Source organism: Girardinichthys multiradiatus, chromosome 3, assembly GCF_021462225.1.
Source record: "Girardinichthys multiradiatus isolate DD_20200921_A chromosome 3, DD_fGirMul_XY1, whole genome shotgun sequence".
NCBI lineage: Eukaryota > Metazoa > Chordata > Actinopteri > Cyprinodontiformes > Goodeidae > Girardinichthys > Girardinichthys multiradiatus.
The window spans coordinates 13,514,069-13,537,394 of NC_061796.1; the positions used below are offsets into that span (position 1 = coordinate 13,514,069).

At 38.9% G+C, this 23,326-nt stretch overlaps 1 protein-coding gene across 4 annotated transcripts in view; it reads right to left on the reverse strand.

Moving 5' to 3' along the window:
- ulk4 (unc-51 like kinase 4) overlaps positions 1-23,326 on the reverse strand; it is a 138,522-nt gene that overhangs the window by 100,999 nt on the left and 14,197 nt on the right. For all 4 annotated transcript variants that reach the window (XR_007037772.1, XM_047362005.1, XM_047362006.1 and 1 more), the window contains exons 16-19: positions 22,996-23,042; positions 22,376-22,454; positions 13,035-13,142; positions 3,895-3,978 (exon numbers count right to left, since the gene is read on the reverse strand). Coding sequence is in view for 3 of the 4 variants with exons in the window: in XM_047362005.1 (XP_047217961.1) it covers positions 3,895-3,978; positions 13,035-13,142; positions 22,376-22,454; positions 22,996-23,042 (318 nt within the window). In the remaining variant the exon portion in view is untranslated. The remainder of the gene's footprint in view (positions 1-3,894; positions 3,979-13,034; positions 13,143-22,375; positions 22,455-22,995; positions 23,043-23,326) is intronic.

Genomic DNA, 23,326 nt, shown 5'->3' on the forward strand with positions numbered 1-23,326 from the left:
TCAGCCCTAGAGTCCTGAAGGTATGTGCAGAGCAGCTCTGTGGGATTCTGCAGCACCTCTTCAACCTTAACCTGGCCCAGATGAAGGTTCCAGTGTTGTGGAAGACGACCTGTCTTGTTAAGGTACCAAAGAAAACTCACCCATCAGTCTTCAATAACTATAGACCTGTTGCCCTGACATCCCACATTATGAAGGTCCTAGAGAGACTCCTGTTGGCCCACCTGAGTAAGCAAACAATAAACTATCAAGACCCCTTTCAGATTGCTTATCGCTGTGGAGTTGGAGTTGAAGATGCCATCATACACCTGCTTCAATAAACCCACTGTCATCTGGACAAAGCCAGCAGCACTGTGAGGATCATGTTATTTGATTTCTCCAGTGCATTTAATACAATCCAACCTGATCTGCTTTGTCAGAAACTCCAGAAGACTCAGGTGGAGGCCTCAACAATCTCCTGGATCAAAGACTACCTGACAAACAGACCACAGTTTGTGAGACTGAAGGGTTGTGAGTCTAACCAGGTAGTCAGCAGCACAGGAGTACCACAGGGGACTGTACTCTCACCATTCCTCTTCACTCTGTACACCTCAGACTTCCAGTACAAGACAGACTCCTGTCATCTGCAGAAATACTCAGATGATTCTGCAGTCGTGGGGTGGATCAGAGATGGACAAGAAGCTGAGTAGAGGAAGGTGGTGGACCGCTTTGTGGCATGATGTGGAAACAATCATCTCATTTTGAACGTGACAAAAACAAAGGAGATGATTGTAGATTTTAAGAGAAACAGGAATAAGTCAAAAACTATTCCTATCATGGGAGAAGAAGTGGAGGTGGTGGAGGAGTATAAATACCTCGTTGTTCACCTGGACAACAGACTGGAGTGGGGATGCAACTGTGAAGCCATCTACAAGAAGGGACAGAGAAGACTGTACTTCTTGAGGAAGCTTAGGTCCTTTGGTGTTTGCAGCAAGATGCTGCATATCTTCTATAAGTCTGTTGTGGAGAGTGTGATCTCTTCTGCCATCATCTGCTGGGGAAGCAGCATCAGAACCAGGGACTTAAAAAGCTCAACAAGCTGATAAAAAAGGCTGGCTCTGTTCTGGGGACTCCTCTGGAACCTCTGGAGGTCATTGTGGAAAGACGGATTTTTCATAAAATGAAGAACATTATGGAGAGCCCTGAGCATCCTCTTCATGAAACTGTCCTACAACAACAGAGTGTCTTCAGTCAGAAGCTTCTTCAGATCTGCTGTAAGACGGACCGCTACAGGAGACCCTTCCTGCCCACAGCCATCAGCATCTACAACAGCTCTTTGAAGAAACCTGCATAATATGAGCTAAAACAACATTTAATTTCCCTTCGGGTTTAATAAAGTATTTTAGAATTTGAATTGAATTAAATAAACATTTGTATGAATAACATATAGTTCAGATTTTTAAGTGGGGTTCCATTATTTTACCTACAGTAAGAAGCTAATTTTGTCTTCACTTTCATAAAACAGAAATTAGTTATCCACCTAACAGCCAGATTGAGCAGAGTCAATAATAAAGCCTCAGTTTTGGTCTTGGCCAATTTTAACAGTTCATATTATTAAAAACATTTACAACATGTCAGTTTTGCATTAGATAGTAATTTACATAGAAAACTATGGTGATTAAAAACAAAGATCATGGTCAGTTGTGATCCAATACAGTGACCTTCCCATTTAAGACACATAAAAATGAAACATGTTAATGTTCCAAAACAAGACAAAACAAAAAAAATATTTTTCTTTGATTTCTTAAATTAAAACAGCCTTCACTTAAACTGTTATACTTTTTTCTAAGCTGCTTTACTTTTGTAACAGACATTTACTCTGGTTAAATACAATGAACCATTTGCAGCATGTTAATTAGATGGGAAGATAACCATTACAGACCACAGCTTACCATATTCTTCTATATAAATAATTATACACTCACATCAATAACATCCCTTTAAACTACCGACAGAGCATTCTGCTCACTGCATGCAAGAGAACAAGCCTGCTGCAAAACCCCTTTCTTTAAATGTACACTTACAGTTGACTGACCTTATTGTAGAGTCTAGGTGATGACTTTATCTGAGTAAATACAAAATGCAATTTCAAATAATTATTTCTTTAAGGGAAAACAAAACTCCTCAAGCCAACCAAAAAGGTAATTGCTCCCAGTTATTTCTTATGCTTAAGGTGTTAGCAGTTTTTGTTTGTGCCATTCTTGGAAGCAACAACTGCCATTAAGCATTTGTGCTAACTGGCATCTAACAAGATTGTGGTTGAGTTCTGGCTCACTTTTCTGAAGAATTATTTTAATTCAGCTACAGAGTTGTTTTTATTCAAGAAGAAATGGCCTTTTTGAGCTCATAAAACAGCAGCTTAATTATATTTCAGTCCAGACTTTGACTAGAACACTCCAAAACCTTCATTTTTGTAGGTTAGCCGTTGTTTTTTGGTCTGGTGTAACAGACACACACTTCCAAAAAGTCAGTCAGTCCACAGAATTTTCTTTTTTCGGCTTATTTTTGGAATATTATTTCCAAAAATCTTGGGGATAAACAAAATATTTTTTGGGAACCATGAGGCCGTCCTTTGTGTTCATTTTAGTAAGCAGTGGTTTTGGCCTTGGCACTTACCCACGGATGCCATTTTTGCCCAAGCTCATTTATAATGTTGAATTATGAAAACAGACCTTAACTGAGGCAGGTGAGGCCTGCGGTGCTTCTTTTGTGATCTCCTGGATGAGGCATCAATGCACTTTTGGATTCATTTTTGGAAGAGGCCCACTACTGGGAAGGTTAACCAATGTTCCATGTTTTGTCCATTTGTGTATAATGGCTCTCACTATGGTTCACTGGAGTTCCGGAGCATTATCAACAACCGTTTCCAGACTGCTAGATGTTGACTTTGTTACTTATATGTTCTTGAATTTCTTTAGATCCAGGCATGATGTGTAGCTTTTTGAGATCTTTTAGCCTACTTCATACTTCCAAACAGTTTCTAATAAGTAATCATGCCCAGGTGTGGAGAGAGAAATTAAATGAATAACAGAAAGTGATAAAAAAAGAAGTGATAAATCAGTTATTTCATGATTTAGCAATGATATTTCCACATAGACCATGTTTGTTTGGATTGTTTATTCCCCTTTAAGAATGAAATTATAATTAGAAAACAGTATTTTGTATTTACTTCGGTCATCAATGTCAGATTTTAAAATTTGTTAGATAACCTGAAACATTTAAGCCTGACAATAACAACTAAAAAAAGAAGAAATATATGCAAATAGTTTTTTACAGCACTCCGTCATTGAAAAATGGGTTTATGGTTTAATATTAATACAGTCTCTAATTCAACCCACTTATTTGTTATTCAAGTATTTTATGATTTCTTTCAGTCATTGGAGATGTGTGCAATAATTTCATTTACTGCAAAACCACATAATGTAAAGTTATTGTACCATGCTGGGACAGACTAAAGTAAACAAAAAAGCAGAAGTAAATAAAAAAAAAGAGACCAAATTGAAAAGAGACAGAAAGCAAACAGATATCGGCTTTTCCATTTGTGCCGTTGCTCCATCAGCTGTAGGTGTATGTCTGGAGGGCCCTAATTGCTGCTGAGGTCAGGCTGCAGAGCAGTAAAGGGTTGTGTTTGATGCAGGTAAGAGTGTGCATGCATGAATGTGTATGACTGCTCTGCATGCCCTTGACTTGCAGCTGGCAAACAACGCTTTAGGCCCCCACAGCTGCCTCATCATTACTGTTCACAGGGATCCCCTGCCACACACAAACACGCACAACCTCACGCAGAGTGAGACTAAGTCACAGCTACACAGGCGCAGACACAAACAGGCACACGCAGACATACACAGAGACTCTCACCCCTTCCCGCAGGCTCCTCATTAAGCCAGTGTAGGCGGCAGCGGGAACGAACCACAGTCCCTCTGGGGAGCCTCTCTTCTCCTCCTGATAGAGAGTCATAGAAAAGACAGGGCAGATGGGTGAGAGGAGAGGGTGTAGAGTTGGGGGTGGGGGGCAGCGAAGGAGCAGAGTGGAAATGAGAGAAAGGCAGATAGATAAAGTGAAGGAGATACAAGTAGAGAGGAGTTAGGAAAAGGGCAAGAAAGGGCCAAGCCAGGGAGGGGAAGAGGGAGCGTAAGGAGTCAAGGCATCTTGATTACATAGTTTATAATCCCTCTGAGCAACATGCTTCATAGCTACATCCTATTTAGATGGTTAATCAAATATTGGGTATGCCAAATGTTTGTTTAAATTTTTAAAATACTGTGCAGATTATTTTCTTGGCAAAGACATTTAGGGTCCTATACATTTTCTATTTCAAAATTGAATACTTTTCCAGGCCCAAGTGTCTAGATTTTTAAAGCAGTTTTTATTACATTTTGGGCCTTTTTGTAGAAAACATTTCCCTTGTTTGGTTTTATTAACTTTATCTTTTACAAATCACAAGACAAACACAAGAATAAAATTGGCTTTAGATTTAGTAGTGTGAGAAAGAACTATTTCACAGTCTTTTGGCAACCTCCTTCAGTTCTATCCAAAAAGCAATAACACCTAAACTTCTCGAAGCAGATGTTTGACTGCATTACCCTAAACTAAACACAGACTACTTAAAGTACAATTTGCTGTTCATGATTTGTTCTATTTGTGCAAAATAAAGAAATTGTAGCGTAAATATTGTGTTTTACATCTAAACCCAACCTAGTTTGAAAACCACAGGGCCAATTTAAAACCATGATTTAAGAATGTCCAGAAACCAAAAAACTTTGAAATGGCCCTCTTCTAGCTGTCTATAGTTTTATTTCAACAACTCAAAAGCCAAACTTGTCAACAAGTTGGACAAAACATAAACTGGGATTTCGCAAATCCAGAACAAATGTCATACAAAAAGACCTCAAATTTTTTATAATAGAAAAGAAGAAGAAAGTAAGAAATCCTAAGCATTTCTTTCTCAGTTTGTTTCATACTTATCCAGACTTTTTAATATCGCCTTGATGATTACTTAATTATCTTATCTTTTACTTTATAAAAAACCAAAAAATGCATTTGTAGGCCATTATACTAGTTTTTTTAATGGTTAAGACTTCATTTTATCGGAAACATGGAAATAGATCTTTCAGTCTTATAGAAACACTCTCTCATAGTTTGCAGATTTCTAATCATTTAACAGAGTTTCTAACTTTTTTGAAATGGTGCTCTGCTCCCTTGCAGCTGTGCTTAGCTTTAGGCTATATCTAACCTTGAGGATAACGACAGTACTTGTGGCCCTGGGTAATTTTTGTACCTGACAACTGGATAATTGAAAAACAGATCACTTTATTTGGCTAATATTAAAAGAACATTCTACACATATTAAACATTGTTTTTTTCCGGCAATATATGTAACATAAATCCAAGTGTGACTTATGGAGCTGATCATTCACAGTAATCAACTTTCATTCAACTCTGCCTGTTATTTTGCCCTAAAATGCCAAAATTACTTTTTCATTCCTACACACAAAAAACTGCTGGGTCATTTATTTAACCCAAATGCGGATTTATGATGTTGACATAGAAGTTGGGTAGTTTTAACCAGACAGTGGGTCAACTGTTGTCATTCAGTTTGTTGGGTAGAGCAAAGAATAACAATGAGCCTTTAAAGACCTCCATGTTAACTCTAAAATGACCTCATCAGACTTCACTGAAGCTCTTCCACAGAATGAAAACAAGAAATATTTAGATGGCAAAAATATGACTTAAAATAATGTTAATGTCAGTGGTTTGTCACTTGAGTTGACACTGGAGAACAGGTATGTTCACCAAAAGATAACAGTAGCCTTTTTAGGTTCAAGTAGGTAGCACAAACATTCACAGGCAAAGTCAGCATAAACAATATTTTATACAAGTTAGAGTATATATTTTGTCATCCAAAATCAATGTCAACAAAACTAATTGGACCTTAGTAGTTTGCTGTGTTTGATTCTTTTGAATCACTAACATTTATTACGGGGGCAGCAGTCTCCCCATAGACGTCCAGACATACCTCTCCCCAGACATCTCTTCCATCTTCTCTGGGGGAAGCCTGAGGCATATCCAGGCCAGCTGAGAGACATAGTCCCTCCAACATGGCATTGACCATCCCCTAGGTCTCCTTCCGGTAGGTTATGCCTGGAACACATCCCGAGGGAGGCGTCTAGGGGGCATTCAAGTGTCTGGCCACACTGCGGAGGAAGCTCTTTTCAGCTGCTTGTATCCAGGATCTTGTTCTTTCGGTCATGACCCAAATTTTCATGATTATAGGTGAGGGTAGGAATGTAGACTGATGGGTATATCAGCTCTCTCTAATGGACCACAACGGACAATGGACCAGTGTAGCGTCCGCATTACTGCGGTGACATTGACCGGTGACATTGACCGGTGACATTGACCGGTGACAAGTGGCAGCCCTGCCAGAGTCCAACATGCACTGGGAACAGGTCAGACTTAATGCTGGAAATGTGAAACAAACTCCTACTCTGCTTGTACAGAGACTACATGGCCCCCAATAAAGGGCCCCAACTTCATACTTCTAGAGCAGCCGGCACAGGGCACCACGATGCTTTCCCCAGGTCCACAAGGCACATATAGACTGGTTGGGTATACTCCCATGAATCATTGAGCACCCTGTAGAGGTTGTAGAGCTGGTCCAGTGTTGCATGACTGGGACAAAAATCACTTTGCTTCTTCTGAAACCAAGGTTTGACTATGGGCTGGACTCTCCTCCCCAATACCCTTGGAGAGGTCTTCCCAGGCAGGCTGTAGTTGGAACACACCCTCTGGTCCCCCGTTTTGTGAAGGGGACCACCACACCGGTCTGCCAGTCCAGAGGCACTGTATTCAACTGCCATCCGATGTTCAAGAGGCATGTCAACCAAGACAGCTTAACAACATCCAGAGACCAGAGGTACTCAGGGTTGGTCTCATCCAGTCCTGAAGCCTTGACAAGCAGAGCACTTTACCAAATAGGTGACTTCGGGCTTGGGTGATGAACCAGTTCAATTTCGAGTCCCCAATCTCTGCTTTCCAATGACTCCCTGTCCTGAGGCACCAGACAATTTACCAGAATCGCTTCGAGGCTAATCGACAGTCCTTCGCCATGGCTTCGCCGAACTCCTCCCGGGCCCGAATGTTTTGCCTCTGCCACTCCCCAGGCTGTGGCACACTTGACCTCACACTACCTGTCAGCTGCCTCAGGAGTCCCACAAGCTAGCAAGGCCTAATAGGACTCCTTCTTCAGCCTTATGGCATCCCTTACTGCCGGTGTCCACCACCAGGGTCGGGGATTGCCGTTGCAATAGGAACCGCAAAAGTTACTGTCACATCTACAGGCAGCTGCATTGACAATAGAGGTAGGACTCTATGTCCCCAGCCTACCCCGGGACCTGGGAACAGCTCTCCCGGAGGTAGTAGTTGAATATGTCCCTGACTGAGGGCTCCGCCAGACCCTCAGAATCAGAATCAGAAAAGCTTTATTGCCAAGTACGTTTTTGGACATACAAGAAATTTGTTTTGGCATAGTCAGTGCAATACAATACAAATTAAACAGTATAAATATATCTACAATATAATATAAATATATGTGCACAGTTTTAAGAGAGTGAGAGTAAATGTAGAGCAGTATAGGATGCGAGAGCGGTACAACAGTGCAGGTGATCAGTGTGGAAGTATGGGAGTGCGAGTAAAGCAGGAGTCCAAGCTGAGCGTTAATGTAACGCATAGAGTTCAGGTTACAAGTGTCCTGTCAGCAAAAAAAGGGGGCTGTGGGGGAAAGGGAGAGTGTCAGGGTGGTTTCCGGGCTTTGTTAACAAGGCTGGTGGCAGATGGGAAAAAACTGTTCTTGTGGCGTGAGGTTTTGGTCCGGATGGACCGCAGCCTCCTGCCAGAGGAGAGAGTCTCAAAGAGTCTGTGACCGGGGTGGGAGGGATCAGCCAGAATCTTCCCTGCACGCTTCAGGGTCCTGGAGGTGTTCAGTTCCTGGAGTGACAGTAGACTGCAGCCAATCACCTTCTCAGCAGACCGAATGACACGCTGCAGCCTGCCCTTATCCTTGGCTGTAGCAGCGGCGTACCAGATGGTGATGGAGGAGGTGAGGATGGACTCAATGATGGCTGTGTAGAAGTGCACCATCATAGTCTTTGGCAGGTTGAATTTCTTCAGCTGCCGCAGGAAGAACATTCTCTGCTGGGCTTTCTTGATGAGGGAGCTGATGTTTGGCTCCCACTTGAGATCTTGGGAGATGATGGTTCCCAGGAAGCGGAAAGATTCCACAGTGTCAATTGTGGAGTCACAGAGGGTGATGGGGGCAGGTGGGGCTGGGTTCTGGGTCTCTCAACAGACCCTCAGTATACGCTTGGTCCTGCCAAGTCTATCCAGCTGCCTCCTCTTCCAGGGGATCCAACTCACCACCAGGTGATGATTGGTGGACAGCTCAGCCCCTCTCTTCACCTGAGTGTCCATGACATGCAGCCGAAGGTCAGAAGACATTACTACAAAGCTGATCATCACCCTCTGGCCTAGGGTGCACTGGTGCCAAGTGCCCTGATGAACACCTTTATGCTTGAGCATGGTGTTCACTATGGACAATCTGTGACTAGCACAAAAGTGTAGCTTGACTATTTCTAGATGTTATCTCTCGACCTCCTGAACAAGCTTCGGCTTCTTCTCCCCCAAAGAGGCGACATTCCATGTCCCTACAGCCAGTTTAAGCGTCCTTAAGACGGGTTTAATTTGTAAAATTGAGTTTTGCCTTCTAAAAAAAGTAGTTTAATCACACTTAATTTCATTTACCACAGGGGGCAATTACTTTTTCTCAGAGGGTCAGGTTAGTTTGGATAGTGTTTTTCCCTTAATGAATGAAATAATAATTTGGAATCATTTGGCTTTTTGTATTTACTTTTGCAATCTATTTCCGAATACTACAATTTATATAATTATCAGAAACATTTATGTGTGACCAAAAAGCAAAAATAGAAGAAATCTATGAGGGGCAAACATTTCTTCACAGCACTGTATCTCATGGAATACAGTCTTCTTTAATAAACTGAACAGGTTCCTCCATCACTCCATAGCTAAAGCTGAATTTATTTCAATATACTATAAATTGTTGAAAATTCAAATCAAGTACTCTATAACCCTGAAACGTGACCAACATTTAATTCACCATTCCTGTGCTGGAAAGCGTTGTTAAAGGTAGACAAAACATTTTTATTTTTTTTGACTGAACCTAAATGAGAAATGTTTTAAGGTGCTGAACAGTTGATCCCACAGAGATGAACAGAAGGAATTAAATAAAAAACAACTTTGGCAGCAGATATAAAACTGATTTAGATGAAGCCTCTACAAAAAATAGTTTTTCCAGCTTTGGAAGAGTATTCATTGTAATCAAGTAGGCTTATTGATTTTTTAAGGGTTATCTATCAGTCATGTAAATAAAAATCTATTACTTAATTGACTTGCCTAGTGAGACTGAGGTTAAGTAGAAATAAATTGGCATCACCCTGTCTAATAAACTAGGCCTTTTCCACTCTTTTTCTTAAAGGTTTGTGGACAAGGGGTCAATTCCTTTTCAATCGAGTTTAGTCAGCATGCAAAATTAAACTCCACTACCTGATGATAGAGTTCTCATTTAAATTCATTTTACTCTAGATTGGTGTCTCTCTCTGAGGTAATGAAAGAATACTTTTTGCACTATCTTGTATGCAGAAAATGCTCTGCATGATTTATTTGAACTTATTAACTCAAAGTAATCAATTTCATTTTTATCTTAAAAACACTTGTTCAAAAATATGTTTTTTTTTTCTTTTACATTGAATTGCAAACATGTTCGTATCCATTGAACTTTCAGATTTTGTACCAATCACATCCTGAACTTTCGATGTATTTTATGAGGATTTGTTTCCTGTTAGATTAGCACCATGTTGAATTTCAAAGCTGAAAGAAAAGGATATATGGTTTAAAACAAGTTTTTACATATGAAAATCTGAAAAGTGTGGCGAACATATGTATTCAGCCATTTTTACTGATACCTCTAAATGTAATCCATTGCAACCAATTACCCTCAAAAGTCACCTAATTATTAAATACAGTCTACCTATGTTTGTTTGAATCTCATGAATCCAGCTTTGTTGTTAAGGCCACAGCGAATTGACAGAGAAAATTAGTGAACCAACGGCATTATGAAGACCAAGTAACACCTTACACAAGTCAGGGATAAAGTAATGGAAATGTTTCAAGCAGGGTTAGATTATAAATCAATACTGCAAACTTTGAATACACACTGTATGATCAAATGTATTGGGTCACTTGCCTTTACACAAACATGAACTTCAGTGACATCTAATTCTTTATTCATAGGGTTTAATATGACGTCGGCCCACCCTTTGCAGCTATAACAGCTTTAACTCTTCTAGAAAGGCTTTCTCAAAGGTTTAGAAGTATGTTTATGGGAATTTATAATTAGTCTTCCAGAAGCATATTTGTGAGGTCAAACACTGATGCTGGACAAGAAGGATTGTTTCACATTTTTCATTCTATTTCATTCCAAAGGTGTTCTATCACAGTCATGATTCTGTGCAGGTCAGTCAAGTTGTCTCACATCAGAACTTCTCATCCATGTTCTATTGGACCTTGCTTTGTGCAGTGATGCACAGTCATCTTGGAATTAGAAGGACCATCCCAAACTGTTCTAACAAGTTGGGAAGTTAAAACTGTCCAAAATTCCTTGGTGTACTGAATAATTATTTAACTGGAACTAAGAGTCCGAGTAAACTCTGAAAAACAGCCCAATGCCATAATCTCTTCTGCACCAAACTTTATAGTGGACACAATGTAGTAGGGCAAGGACTGCTCTTCTGGCAACTGCCAAACCCAGAGTCATCCATGGGATTGCCAGGGGGACAGACATGGTTTGTCCAGAGAATGTCTCCGCTATTCCAGAGTCCAGGGGCAGCATGCTATACACCACTGACACTCATGCTTTGTGCTGCACCTGGTGATGTATGGCTTGGATGCAGCTGCGGGATGCTCTGCAGGCAATATTCTGGAGCCACTCAGAAGGCCACTCGGCATAAAGCTGGTCACCTCTATCCATTATGTGCCACAGCAATCGATGATCAACTCTGTGATCCAGCTTTACATGGCCAACCACTTCATGGCTGAGTTTGTGTTGTTCCCAATCACTTCAACGTTGTTATAAGATTACAAACAGTAGCGAATAAATTTAGCTGCTAAATAGCATCCTATCACAGTACCAAGCTGGAATTCACGAAGTTGCTGAGACCAACTCCTCCTCCCAGATGCAATCTGAATACTTAGTTGAAATGGCTTCAGTGGTTTGGAGTGGTGACCCAATACTTTTAGCAAAATAGTGCATCATAGGGCACTGTTCAATTTGTCATCCTGGAAAGCAAAGCATATGGAAACGTGCCGGTGGCAGCATTATACTGTGGGGATGCCTCTCCTAAGCAGGAACAGGAAAGCTGGTGGGTAGGATGGAGCTAAATACAGGGTAATCCTTGCAGAACACCTGTTAGGTCCTGCAAAAGACTTTACATTCCAGCAAGACGAGACCAAAGTGAAAATAGAACTGCACACCACGATTCTCAGATTTTTATTTAGGAAAATCTATATAAACCATGTATCATTTTTCCCCCTTTAAAATTATACACTACATTTTCTTGGTTTGTAACATAAACTCCCAACAAAATACAACAATAATATAATAATAATAGGTATTAAATAAGAAAATCCTATTAAACTCTGAATTAATCCTAGGTTAATATTTCAGTTTTATCATAATTACTTTATATTTCCTGTACTACAGTACATCAGGAAATAATTTAAACTGCTTCTTTGTAAGGCAATTTATAAGGTAACATAAATCGAAGAGCTGCACATGAACATAACATAAAGCTGAAATAATTACCTGTAATTGGAAATGTTAAAATAAAAAATGACTTCAATATTTATTAAATAAACATGGACATACATTTAATGTGCATTTATCTCCAGTTTTATTGAAAATTTATTTTGCAACTTTTTAGGTTATTGAATTGTGGGACTTGTAGCCTACAAGCTAGGTGGTCCAAATTGTTCAAATTTTAGGATACTGCTGGTGTGCCGTGTTTCGGTTTGAGCTCCAAATGCCATCGGCCGAACCTTCCTTTAGCAGTATTTGAAGTGTAGTTTCTGGGCAAGTTGAGCCTCTATGCAGAGCAGTATCTTCATTTTATTGAGGGGTCGCTAAAATCCAGCTGCAAGCAGAAACAGGGTAATACGCACCCTGAATCTGTCCCTCAGTTATGGGTCAGGCAGCCAGTCCCTCACTTTGGTATAAAGAAACACAACCTCCTTCTCATCTCAGTTACCATGACTGTCACCTAAGCAACATGCTTCTAACCCTTCAGTTCATCCTGCTCCGTTGTCACTTACGTATTACAGCTGGATCTCTCTGGATCTGTGTCCTTTAAGACTGAAGTCACTGACCAACTCAGCTGTTTCTGTCTTTTTACCTATAGATGTTCTATTTAGAGCTACGTTAAGCTAGTCTGGTGAGCAGTAATGGCTGAGCTGATTTAAACAGCCTAAACATTTTAGACTTTACTGGAGCAGCAAAGCTGGAAAAAGACTATTTTGAATAGAAGTTCTTGATCAGAATTTGATTGACCTGGTATTCCCCTAGGTCAGCAACCTTGCATGTATCCACATTTTTGAAAGTAGCCTGATGATGGCGAACAAATACCATATAGGGTGCCATCAATTTTATGGTCATTTTACCAGTTGCTGACATTTGTCACTCAAAATGCAGAACCCTAGAAGAAATATTCCAATTTAATTAGTAATAACACAGAAGTTATTAGGAAGAACAGAATTTGATTGTAGATTATTGTGCTGATGTGTTTACAGCAATGTGTTATTTTATATTATTAATAGGTATTAATAGTGTCAGTTTTTATATGTCGGTCCAGGATCTGAAATGAAGATAATACCTCAGAAGACATCAGGTAAAGAAACTCCCCCAGTGGTGGCAGCAGGAACTGTTTCAGTTTATTATTCCTGAGATTATCCCTCAACAGGTCTGTTAGAGTTGACACAGCCTGAAAAACAGTAAGAGATGTGGATTAGTTATAAACAGCAATTTATTTGAAAGGAACAAAATCAAATGACAAACAAGTTGTTTACTACTGCTATCAGACTTACTTTAAAATTTTTAAAGGTTCCTCTTTGTGTTTGGTTTAAAGTTCTTTTATTTATTGGCCAGAGAAAGCACTGGAGTGACTGCATGGCACATAGAATAACACGGTGCCACTCCTCCCCCTCATGTTGCTGAGCGCTACCGGTCAGCTGGCTGAAAAATAGCTACTGACTACTGAATGCAATACTAGCCAAGACAACCCGACAGAAAATAAGATCATTTCAGCTTTTTATGCATGTGTAACCTTGAAAAAGTCAGAATGCACAAAAGGTCTAAATATTCTGCGTTATCATTACTACTGATTTAGTTTTATGTATCAAAATTTAAATAAACGAATGTTATGACATTATTATAACTGTAATATGTAACATAGTTTTAGCAGTACCAGCAGTAAATGTGTTTTAAAGGAATATTTTGCATAATGGGAGCCAGAAGGGTTCTAAGGAATTAAAAAAGCACAGAGAGCATCAATGAATGGGTTAAAGACGTAGATTTTCTTGCAGGTGTTTTTAGTCTTACAATTTTACAAAAAAGTTGAGGTCATTAATTTCAACCTGTAGTCCAACTTTACTTTTCTTTATCATGCCACAGCAATGTATGTTTTTTTGTCATCTTGTAAAGCACTTTGAATTGTCTCGTTGCTGAATTGTGCCCCACAAATAAACCTGCCTTGCCTAAAGAAAAGCCATCAAATCATTGCATAAATTACATTTAAAAATATTTGTGTAAATACTCAAGGTTATCATCCAGTGAGAAACTCTTACAAGCACCTTTATAATTTATGTATAAAGAAGTGTTTTTTTATACCTTTGATGAAAAGAGAATGGAGTGATATAGAGAAAAGGACTACAAACAGTGGTAAAAATAGGACAGCATCAAGAAACAAATGTCTGCAAATAGTGGTATCACTATAGATCGATAAGTACAATAAGGTAATTTATTACACAAAGATTTTCAGTAGCTAGAAAATGTGCTTAATTTTATGCAGGATGTCAGCCTTTACTATGTTCCCAAATAATCTGAGATTAAATAATTTTAATAAAGGTGACATGCAACAGTCAGCAAATAAAAAGGGTGAATTTCTCAATAATCTAACAGAATTTTCTCTTACCATCTGCTGACTAAAGACACAAACCAAAGCTTTCACATTTCCATTGTTTTCATTTTTAACATTCTCTTGAGAAATCATGAAAAACTGTAATACCTGTGATTAAATCTGTGTGCACCTTATAATGGGCACATTAGTTTACCCATTCCATTGCTCAATGTTTGGTTCTACCACATTACATCAGACCCCAGCTTTGAGGATGGGTGCAGAAAGACAGTGTCAGAGCTTCAAACGTTTGGGGAATGCCACTTAAAAGGTGAGAAGGACCAATAAGACAGGCCCAACACAAGAAAATAACCAAGAGGAAACATAACCGCTTGAGCAAGGCCAAGGACTGAAAAGAACGTGGCCAGAGGTGTTCCAGACTACCGCTAAATGGGATTCGAGCATCCAGAGTGTTCTAAAATCAGTTTTTAGAGCTACAACTTGTGACTGGATCTTCTCAAACAATTACAAGGACCTGGTCCTGACCAACTCATGTTGAAGTACAAGGGGAGAGAGCCTTAAGAGCTGGCTGCTTCCTGACATTAACATTAATAGGTTTTCTGTGATCTGAAGCGAGACCTGCCTGACCACTACGTCACACTGCCCTCCTCTCAACTTTTTAATATTCAGCTATCCTTCTCTATTTGTTTGAATGTGCCATCTGTAAGTTTCATAGATCCATTACCTGTTTCTCAATGCCATGCTGTTCTCTGATTTCTACTAAAGCTGAATCCCATTTTACCCCTTGCCCCTTTTGCAAAGATGAAATATTTCTTAATTTAATATATTTTACTATACAGAAAACATTTAAAAAGTGTAGTTTAATGCATACCAATGTTTTTCTTCACAACAAACCAAAAAAATAAATATAGTATTCCTCTATTTAAAACATAGCTGGAGCCATGATGAAGAGATAATCAGTATTATTCACAAAACCTCTCAGTGGTCATAATGTTATGCCTGCTTGATATGTACTATTAGTCTGTGGATATTTATGAGATGTTACTGTATGTCTGCATTTAAGATTTGTTAAGACACAAAAAAGGTTCAAACTGGTGACGTTTTTGTCTTTTAAACACTGTATCCATCAAAAAGTTGATGAACAAAGTAGGGCTGCAACGAATGATTATTTGCTAATCAACTGATCCGTTGATCATTTCTAGTTCTGGATAGAGAACATTTACAGACAAATAAGGTTTTTCATCTTAAATACAAAATTTATATATATCTTTTTGTAATTCTGGCCTAATTGCTGCTCTGACTAGGTTGTTCTTTCAGTAAATGGCCTATTTTAGAGTCTGTATACTCTGGTTTTTGTATTTAATGTATTTAATATTTTATGCAAAGTACAAGTCAAGTCAAGTTTATTTATATAGCACTTTTCAGCAACAAGGCACTCAAGGCACTGTACATAAGGAAAACCATTACAATGAATCACACAACAGAGGTAATTTAAAAATAAATAAATAAATAAAATAAAGAGAATAGAATAATGGATAAGAAAATGAAAGGAAAATTGGACTGAAAACTTTACTAATAATTTTAGATAACACAGTCAAAGGCCACTCTAAACAAATAAGTTTTTAATCTTGATTTAAAGCAACTTAGGGTTTCAGCGCTTTTACAGTTTTCTGGGAGTTTATTCCAGATTAGTGAAGCATAAGAACTAAAAGCTGCTTGTCCATGTTTGGTTCTGGTTCTGGGTATGCAGAGTAGATTTGAGCGAGATGACCTGAGAGGTCTGGGTGGTTGATACACAGACAACAAGTCTGTCATGTATTTTGGTGCTAAGCCATTCAGTGATTTATAGACTAACAGAAGTATTTTAAAGTCTATTCTCTGAGCTACAGGAAGCCAGTGTATGGACTTTAGAACCAGGTTGATGTGCTCCACTTTCTTAGTTCTAGTGAGGACGCGGGCAGCAGCGTTCTGGATCAACTGCAGCTGTCTGATCGGCTTTTTAGGCAGACCTGTGAAAACACCGTTGCAGTAATCAATTCTACTAAAGATGAACGCATGAATTAGTTTTTCAAGGTCCTGCTGAGACATTAGTCCTTTAATCCTGGAGATGTTCTTTAGGTGATAGAAGGCCGACCTAGTTTCTCCCTTTATGTGCCTCTGAAGGTTCAGGTCTGAGTCCATTACTACACCCAGGTTTTGAGCCTGACTGATGGTTTCTAGCTGTATTAACTGAAGCTGTGCTAACTTTTAAACGCTCTTCCTTTGGTCCAAAGATTATAACTTCAGTTTTGTTTTGATTCAGCTGAAGAAAATTTTGGCCCATCCATGCATTGATTTCTTCTATGCATTTACCCAGCGCTTGAATGGGTTCATAGTCACCTGGTGACATCGAAACGTATAGCTGTGTGTCGTCTGCATAGTTATGATAACTTACATTGTTGTTTATTAAAATCTGAGTTAGGGGGAGCATGTAGATATTGAATAGGAGGGGCACTAAGATGGACCCTTGGGGAACGCCACATGTGATTTTTGTGGTTTCTGATGTAAAGTTACCTACTGACACAAAAAAGTCCATGTCCTTCAAGTAGGATTTAAACCAACCGAGTGCTGTACCAGAAAGGCCGACCCAGTTTTCCAGGGGCTCTAATAAAATGGAGTGATCAACAGTGCACTAAGGTCCAATAATACCAGCACTGTGGTTCTTCCACAGTCTGCGTTTATACAGATGTCATTGAACACCTTGACAAGAGCAGTCTCTGTACTGTGGTGAGCACGGAAGCCTGACTGGAAGACATCGAAGCGGTTGGTCGTTGTTAGGAAGCTGTTTAACTGCTGAAACACAGCTTTTTCAATAATCTTACTGATGAAGGGGAGGTTTGATATAGGCCTGTAGTTCTGTAGTAGCTGCTTGTCCAAGTTGCTCTTTTTCAATAGAGGTTTGATAATTGCTGTTTTTAGGGCCTGGGGAAAAACACCTGACAAAAGGGATGTGTTTATTATTTGAGTTAAATCAGATGTTATTACAGGCAAAGCTTTCTTAAAGAAAGCTGTGGGTAAAAGATCGAGACAGCAGGAAGAAGAGTTTAGTTGCTGTACAATTTCTTCTAAGATTTTGTAGTTTATTTGGTGAAATTGGGAAATTTTGTCAAAATGAGTTCTAGTTGGAGACAACATTGGTACTGGAGTTGATGTGGATGATTTAACTGCCTCTCTGATCTTTTGGGTTTTTTCAGTAAAGAAGTTAGTAAATTTATTGCAGGCCCTGGTAGAGTGGAGTTCAGATGCTACAGTTACAGGAGGGTTTGTTAACCTGTCGACCGTGGTAAATAATGCACGAGCATTGTTAATGTTTTTGCTGATGATCTCAGAAAAGAAAGATTCCCTTGCATTTTTCAGTTGTAGGTTATATCTGTATAGTCTCTCTTTATACATAATATAGTGAACCTGGAGTCCAGTCTTTCGCCACCTGCGTTCAGCTTTTCAACACTCCTTTTTTTCACTTCTGGCTGGTGGAGCACTTCTCCATGGAAACATTTTCTTCCCAGAAACGACTTTCACTTTAATTGGAGCAACTGAATCAATGATGTCCGAGATTTTAGAATGAAAGTTTTCTACCAGCTCATCTACAGTGTTACAGGGCAAAGTGGAGGTAGAAGAGTAAATCTGGTTAAAGGTTTCAGCAGCACTGTCCTTAAAGATGCGTTTTCTTATGTCTCTTTGGCAAACTGAGCCACTGGAGATGATGCTTTCAAAAATAACAGAAAAGTGGTCAGATAGGGCAACATCAGTTATAGACACCTTGGAAATGTTTAGACCTTTAGTGATGATCAAGTCCAAAATATGTCTCTGTTTGTGCGTTTGCTGTTTAACATGTTGAGTCAAACCAACATTTCTAAGAGTGTCACATAGATCTATTGTACTTCGGTCTTCAGGATTGTCCATGTGAATATTGAAGTCTCCCACAATTATTAAACAGTCATAATCAACACATATCACAGATAAAAGCTCATTAAAATCACTGAAAAAGTTTGTTTTGGACTTAGGAGGCCTGTAAATATTCAGGAACATTGTTCGGACCGGGCTCTGGAGAGCCAAATATTCAAAAGAGTCAAATTTGCCCAGAAATACTTTTTTACACTCTAATAAATCTTTAAACAAAGTGGCCACCCCTCCACCTTTTCTTTGCTGTCTGCTCTCACAAAGAAAATTGTAGTTCGGAGGCGTCGCCTCTATCAGAATGGGAGCTTCATTAAATTCATGTAACCATGTTTCTGTTAAAAACATAACATCAAGATCATGGTCAGTAATGAAGTCATTGATTAAAAATGATTTTCCTAACAGAGATCTAATGTTCAGTAAAGCCAGTTTATATGACTTAGTTGTTGATATTAACTCTGTGTCTGGTTGTACCTGACAGTTTATGGCTTTTTTGATTGTTTGTTACTGTCTCTTATCCTTTTGGCTTTGCTCTTTCTGTCACGTATAAGCACAGATATTTTACATCTCCTATTAGGGGCCCAAGTTTTTCCTGGACATGCTCATTTCTGATAGTTACCATTGGGGCCCAGACTGTATCACAGAGAAGTGATTTGAAGGTCCTGATTAGGAGGAGATAGATTAGGAGCTGTTGGAGGCAGCGTTATCATTGTTGTTGATACTCCATCTTCTCTGCTGAAGGTCGAAGCTGCTGGTGGATTATTTACTGAATAGAAGAGATTAGATGTGAGACGTCTGGCTCCTGGCTTGTTCAAGCAGGAACCATCTTGCTTGAAGAGTTGTATTTTTTTCCAAAAAATACTGAAGTTGTCGATGAAGTTCACAGATGTAGTAGCAAATGTTTTTATTGATCTCAGAAGATGGATAGTTTTCCTGGTTTTCGTTCTGTAGTGGAGCAAATCTGTTTTGGAGGGGAATTCCATTATTTCCAGCTGTCTCACTCCTATCAGTTGTTGTGACAGCAGCTCGCTGTCGAAGTCTCCTTTTCCCTTTTCTGTAATTCTGGCCATTCTAATTTATTTAATTGCTGAGATATTCCAGTGAGTCGTCCACCTTGATTTTTTTGGGCATGCCCCTAAAACATGCCAGGGGGGTCCGCCGGTAGGATTATTCTCAATGGTTTGCTGGCTGAGTCGTTGAGCTGGCTGTCACTGTTTAGGATCACAGGCAGAGTTGAATCATCGTTGTACCCCATACTCACCTCCACATTCACTTCTAGTTGATGGATTTTCATCTCCAAAACAGCCAATTTCTGTAAAAGTTTGTCGAAGTCCTCTGTGGTGAAGGGAGGCATTTTGTGCTGATTAGCTGGCGTCAACTTGTCCTGCTTTCGAGTTTGATTATAAAAACATCAAAATCCTTTAGAAAAAAAATAAAAATAATAATAATCCTTGGGAGTCGCTGGTTAGAAGTAGTTTTAGTCCAATATTTCCATCATTTTGGCTAAGAGATAAAAAGTTAGGAGTAAAGGAATGCAAGCAAGCAGGGAGCTTAGGAGAAAAGCGTCTGAGCAGGCAGAGAGGCGGAAGCAAGTCATTAAAAAATACCAAATCCATTAGAGCTCCTGTAATTAAATGTTTAAATAGTAGTTTAAGCTGTTGCCCCTTTCTTGAGGGTGTATTTCCAAATACTACCTTAATTGGTTTTGTGCACTGACTACCCTCTGGATCTGTGTCCATGAGGATCGTTGCGAGCTTTTTCAGAGCATTTAGTCTCCTTATCATTTGAAACACCCTGCACAGTAAACGCTATACTTCTTAATCTGCAGGTAGAGCAAATAAAACCTTTGAGTGACTTTTGGTGAGGGAAAACTATGTGTGGTTTCAAAGACACTACATGGCATTAAAAGCTGAATACCTGTTTGTACTTTTTTTGAAGCAATTTTATCAATATGAAGAAAAAAACAACAAAGACACTGTCAGCAGGAAAACATTAGAACAAGACAGAAAGGGGGCAGTGGGAATAGAAGACAGGTGTACTTTGTTTGTATGTGTTTAAAGCATAATTATGTGTGTTGGGGGCTGAATAAACTATATACAAGTTACTATGGTAACTAAACCCAGCGCCAACACGCCAATCAGCAGGATTGCAGCAGGAGAACCCCTGCTGAGAAAACACACACTCAAAGAGAAAAACGCAAGTGTGTGCGCTGTTTTGATTGGTCATCTGTTCCCTCCAACATAAGGAAACACAACAATACAGTATCTGCAGGCACAAACACACACCAATAAGGATAGACAGAACTACATACAAAAAACCCCTGCTGAGAGCTTGCACAAACATAGTTCAAAAAAGCCTGTGCAGACACATAAAAGACACTCACACACACACAAAACCCCTGCTGAGTCCATAGATGGTCAGGCACGGCCATAGTCACGAACAGACACATGAAGATAAGCGATCACATTGCTCAGTCTTATCCACAGTAGCTGAGTGGAGGTAAGGCGGGTAACAGAGAAAAAAAAACATCCCATCATTTGTCCTAAACAACAAGGGTGTTGCTGGCCTTTTTCTAAACTCCAGCATACATCAGTCACAATATTAAAACCACTAACAGTTGAGGATAATGTTGATCATCTAAAATCAATGCAATGCTTCTTTGTCCTGGCTCTCAATATTACTGCCAACTATGTAAACGTCCAAGGTGCTGCCATGTCTCATTCGCTACAGTCTTCATCAGTAGAGTGATGCACCACAACAATCTTTAATGCCCCCTCACAGCGTTCTGGAGGGATATATTAAAAGCCACCAGATCTAGCATTCATTCCCCAACAGATCTGAGGGGTTTGAAAGCATGCGATCAATCTACGCCAGGGGTGCCCGAGCACAGTCCTCAAGAGCTACTATCCTGCAACTTCTAGATGCATCCTTGCTCTAACACACCTGGATCAAATGGCTGAATTCCCTCTTCAGTATGTCATTCTGGTATCGTGTCATTTACTTAATTCAGGAATGTTGGAGTAGGGATGCATTCTCTTCACAAGAGTGTGTTCACTGTGCAAAATATCCTATCAAATCATTTGAAACTTATAAACTCAAAAACTAAAACTAATTTGAAAAGTCAACATTTTGTAAATTTTCTTAATAAGAATCATAGCCAATGCATTTTTTTTAGAACATGTGTGTAGTTTCTAAAAACACTCCTTTTTAATGCTATAGTCTATTAGAAGTAAGCAATTTCACATTGGTACAATCTCGACCAAGCAACAACATTAAAGACATGTGCAGTAGTTAAATCCTGGTACCTGCAAGAGCACAAAATAATGAAGTTATTTTTATTAACAACTCAAACTCACCAGTTTTGTCTCATATTTATGTTTAAATGTGGATGTGAGACAAATAGGGAGATTGAAAGAGGGAGGTTGGTACTCTTCAGTATGTGAAATGAAGTGGTCTCAAAGAGTTTTAGTACCACCAGCTGGTACAACCTGGAACTATAAGGTGAGTGTGTCATGAACACATGTTGCAGTTCACATCTTCCTCAGGGTCCATTTTATCTACATTATGTTAAAAGGTTTGATTACTTCTAACCAGATGAAAGGAAGGAGAAGTTTCACTAAAAAGGAAACCTACACAATAAATGTATCATCTATTAGATATTACAGGAATAGTATGCATACATTACCCTCCGTTATTTACAGTCACATAGACTACAAAAATGTAACTAGGTAACTATTGAACAGTAAACCCTTTTTCTTTTATATTCCAAGTCTTTCACTTGAACCTCTACATACCAGTATTGCATTTGTGATTCTCCTGGTAATCTTTGAGAACTGGGGATTTCCTGCCTTATTGTTACTGTTAGATCTTTGTCTAAGCATGTGCGCATGTATTTAATTCATATTATCCACACCTAAAAATGTTTACTCCGTTCCTTTGAAGTCACCTCCTCCCCTATGGCAATCAAGGATACGTCTTATTATAAAAACCACTAATGTTTAAGGAAACTTCTTAGATCAAAATGAGCTTTAATTGCCTAAGGCAATACTACAGTTAGAAAGGGTACATTTATAGTGAGCTTGGTTCTATCCTAAACAGATTTATGAAAATGTGTTTAAGCTAACAAGTTTGTATGTTCATCAGACCTCAGAAACATGGCAGTCCTCTTCAAGACGACTACAGTGCAGAGCCAGAAGACCCATCACTCTGAGGATCTTGCTCCGCCTGTAAAATATTGTAAAAAATATAAATTAATTAATTAATTTTAGATATTGCAAATGTGTATTAGAACAGCTGTTTATAGTACCAAAATTTAAGTTGGTAAACTTCTAAAACTGATAAAGGGATCTTTCCTAAAAGTAATAAAACATGCCTGATGCTTGTGATTGGGAATAAAAGACAAAACAATGGTTTGTTTAATTCACTTACATTCCCTCAAAAGAGGTTTGTTTAACCATTTCTGAATTAATAACAATCATGCTAACCAATGGTAACATCTAAAGTCAAACTGCAACTGTAGAGCTGATACAATAAAAAGATAAACGAGGAGAGAACAAATTGCACCAGTATTTACCAACTCTATCTGGCTCTTTCTGTCTATCTAAGGCTGTTCAGATGCTTTTTTAAGTCTTTTCATTGCAAAGGAAATTATTTATCAACTGTATTATATACAAACAGTTTTTGAAATATTCCATTGTTCTTTTAGGCCAAGAAATCATTATTTTCTCATCATCTAGAAAAATAAATACATCCATGATATACTTACAAATCCCAGTTTGGAGCTTGTCGTAACTGCTGCGTCAACACAGAAAGCTGCAAAAATGCATAAGGAGATTACAGAGGCGATGAGGAAAAAGAAAGAGAAACAGGTTTAGGAAACTAATATTTAAGAGATGATAAATGATATGAAAACATGGCATTTAGATGCATTATCACTTCTTTAAAACTCCTATTAAGTCTTTACAAAACTCCTAACAAATGATTTTTGTGCATTAAGCACAACATATGAACAGTAAACAAAAAATAAATATGGTCTATCAGTACCTGGTGTTTATTAAGTAAATACAAAAAATTATTTTCTGCTTATGTCAGGAAAA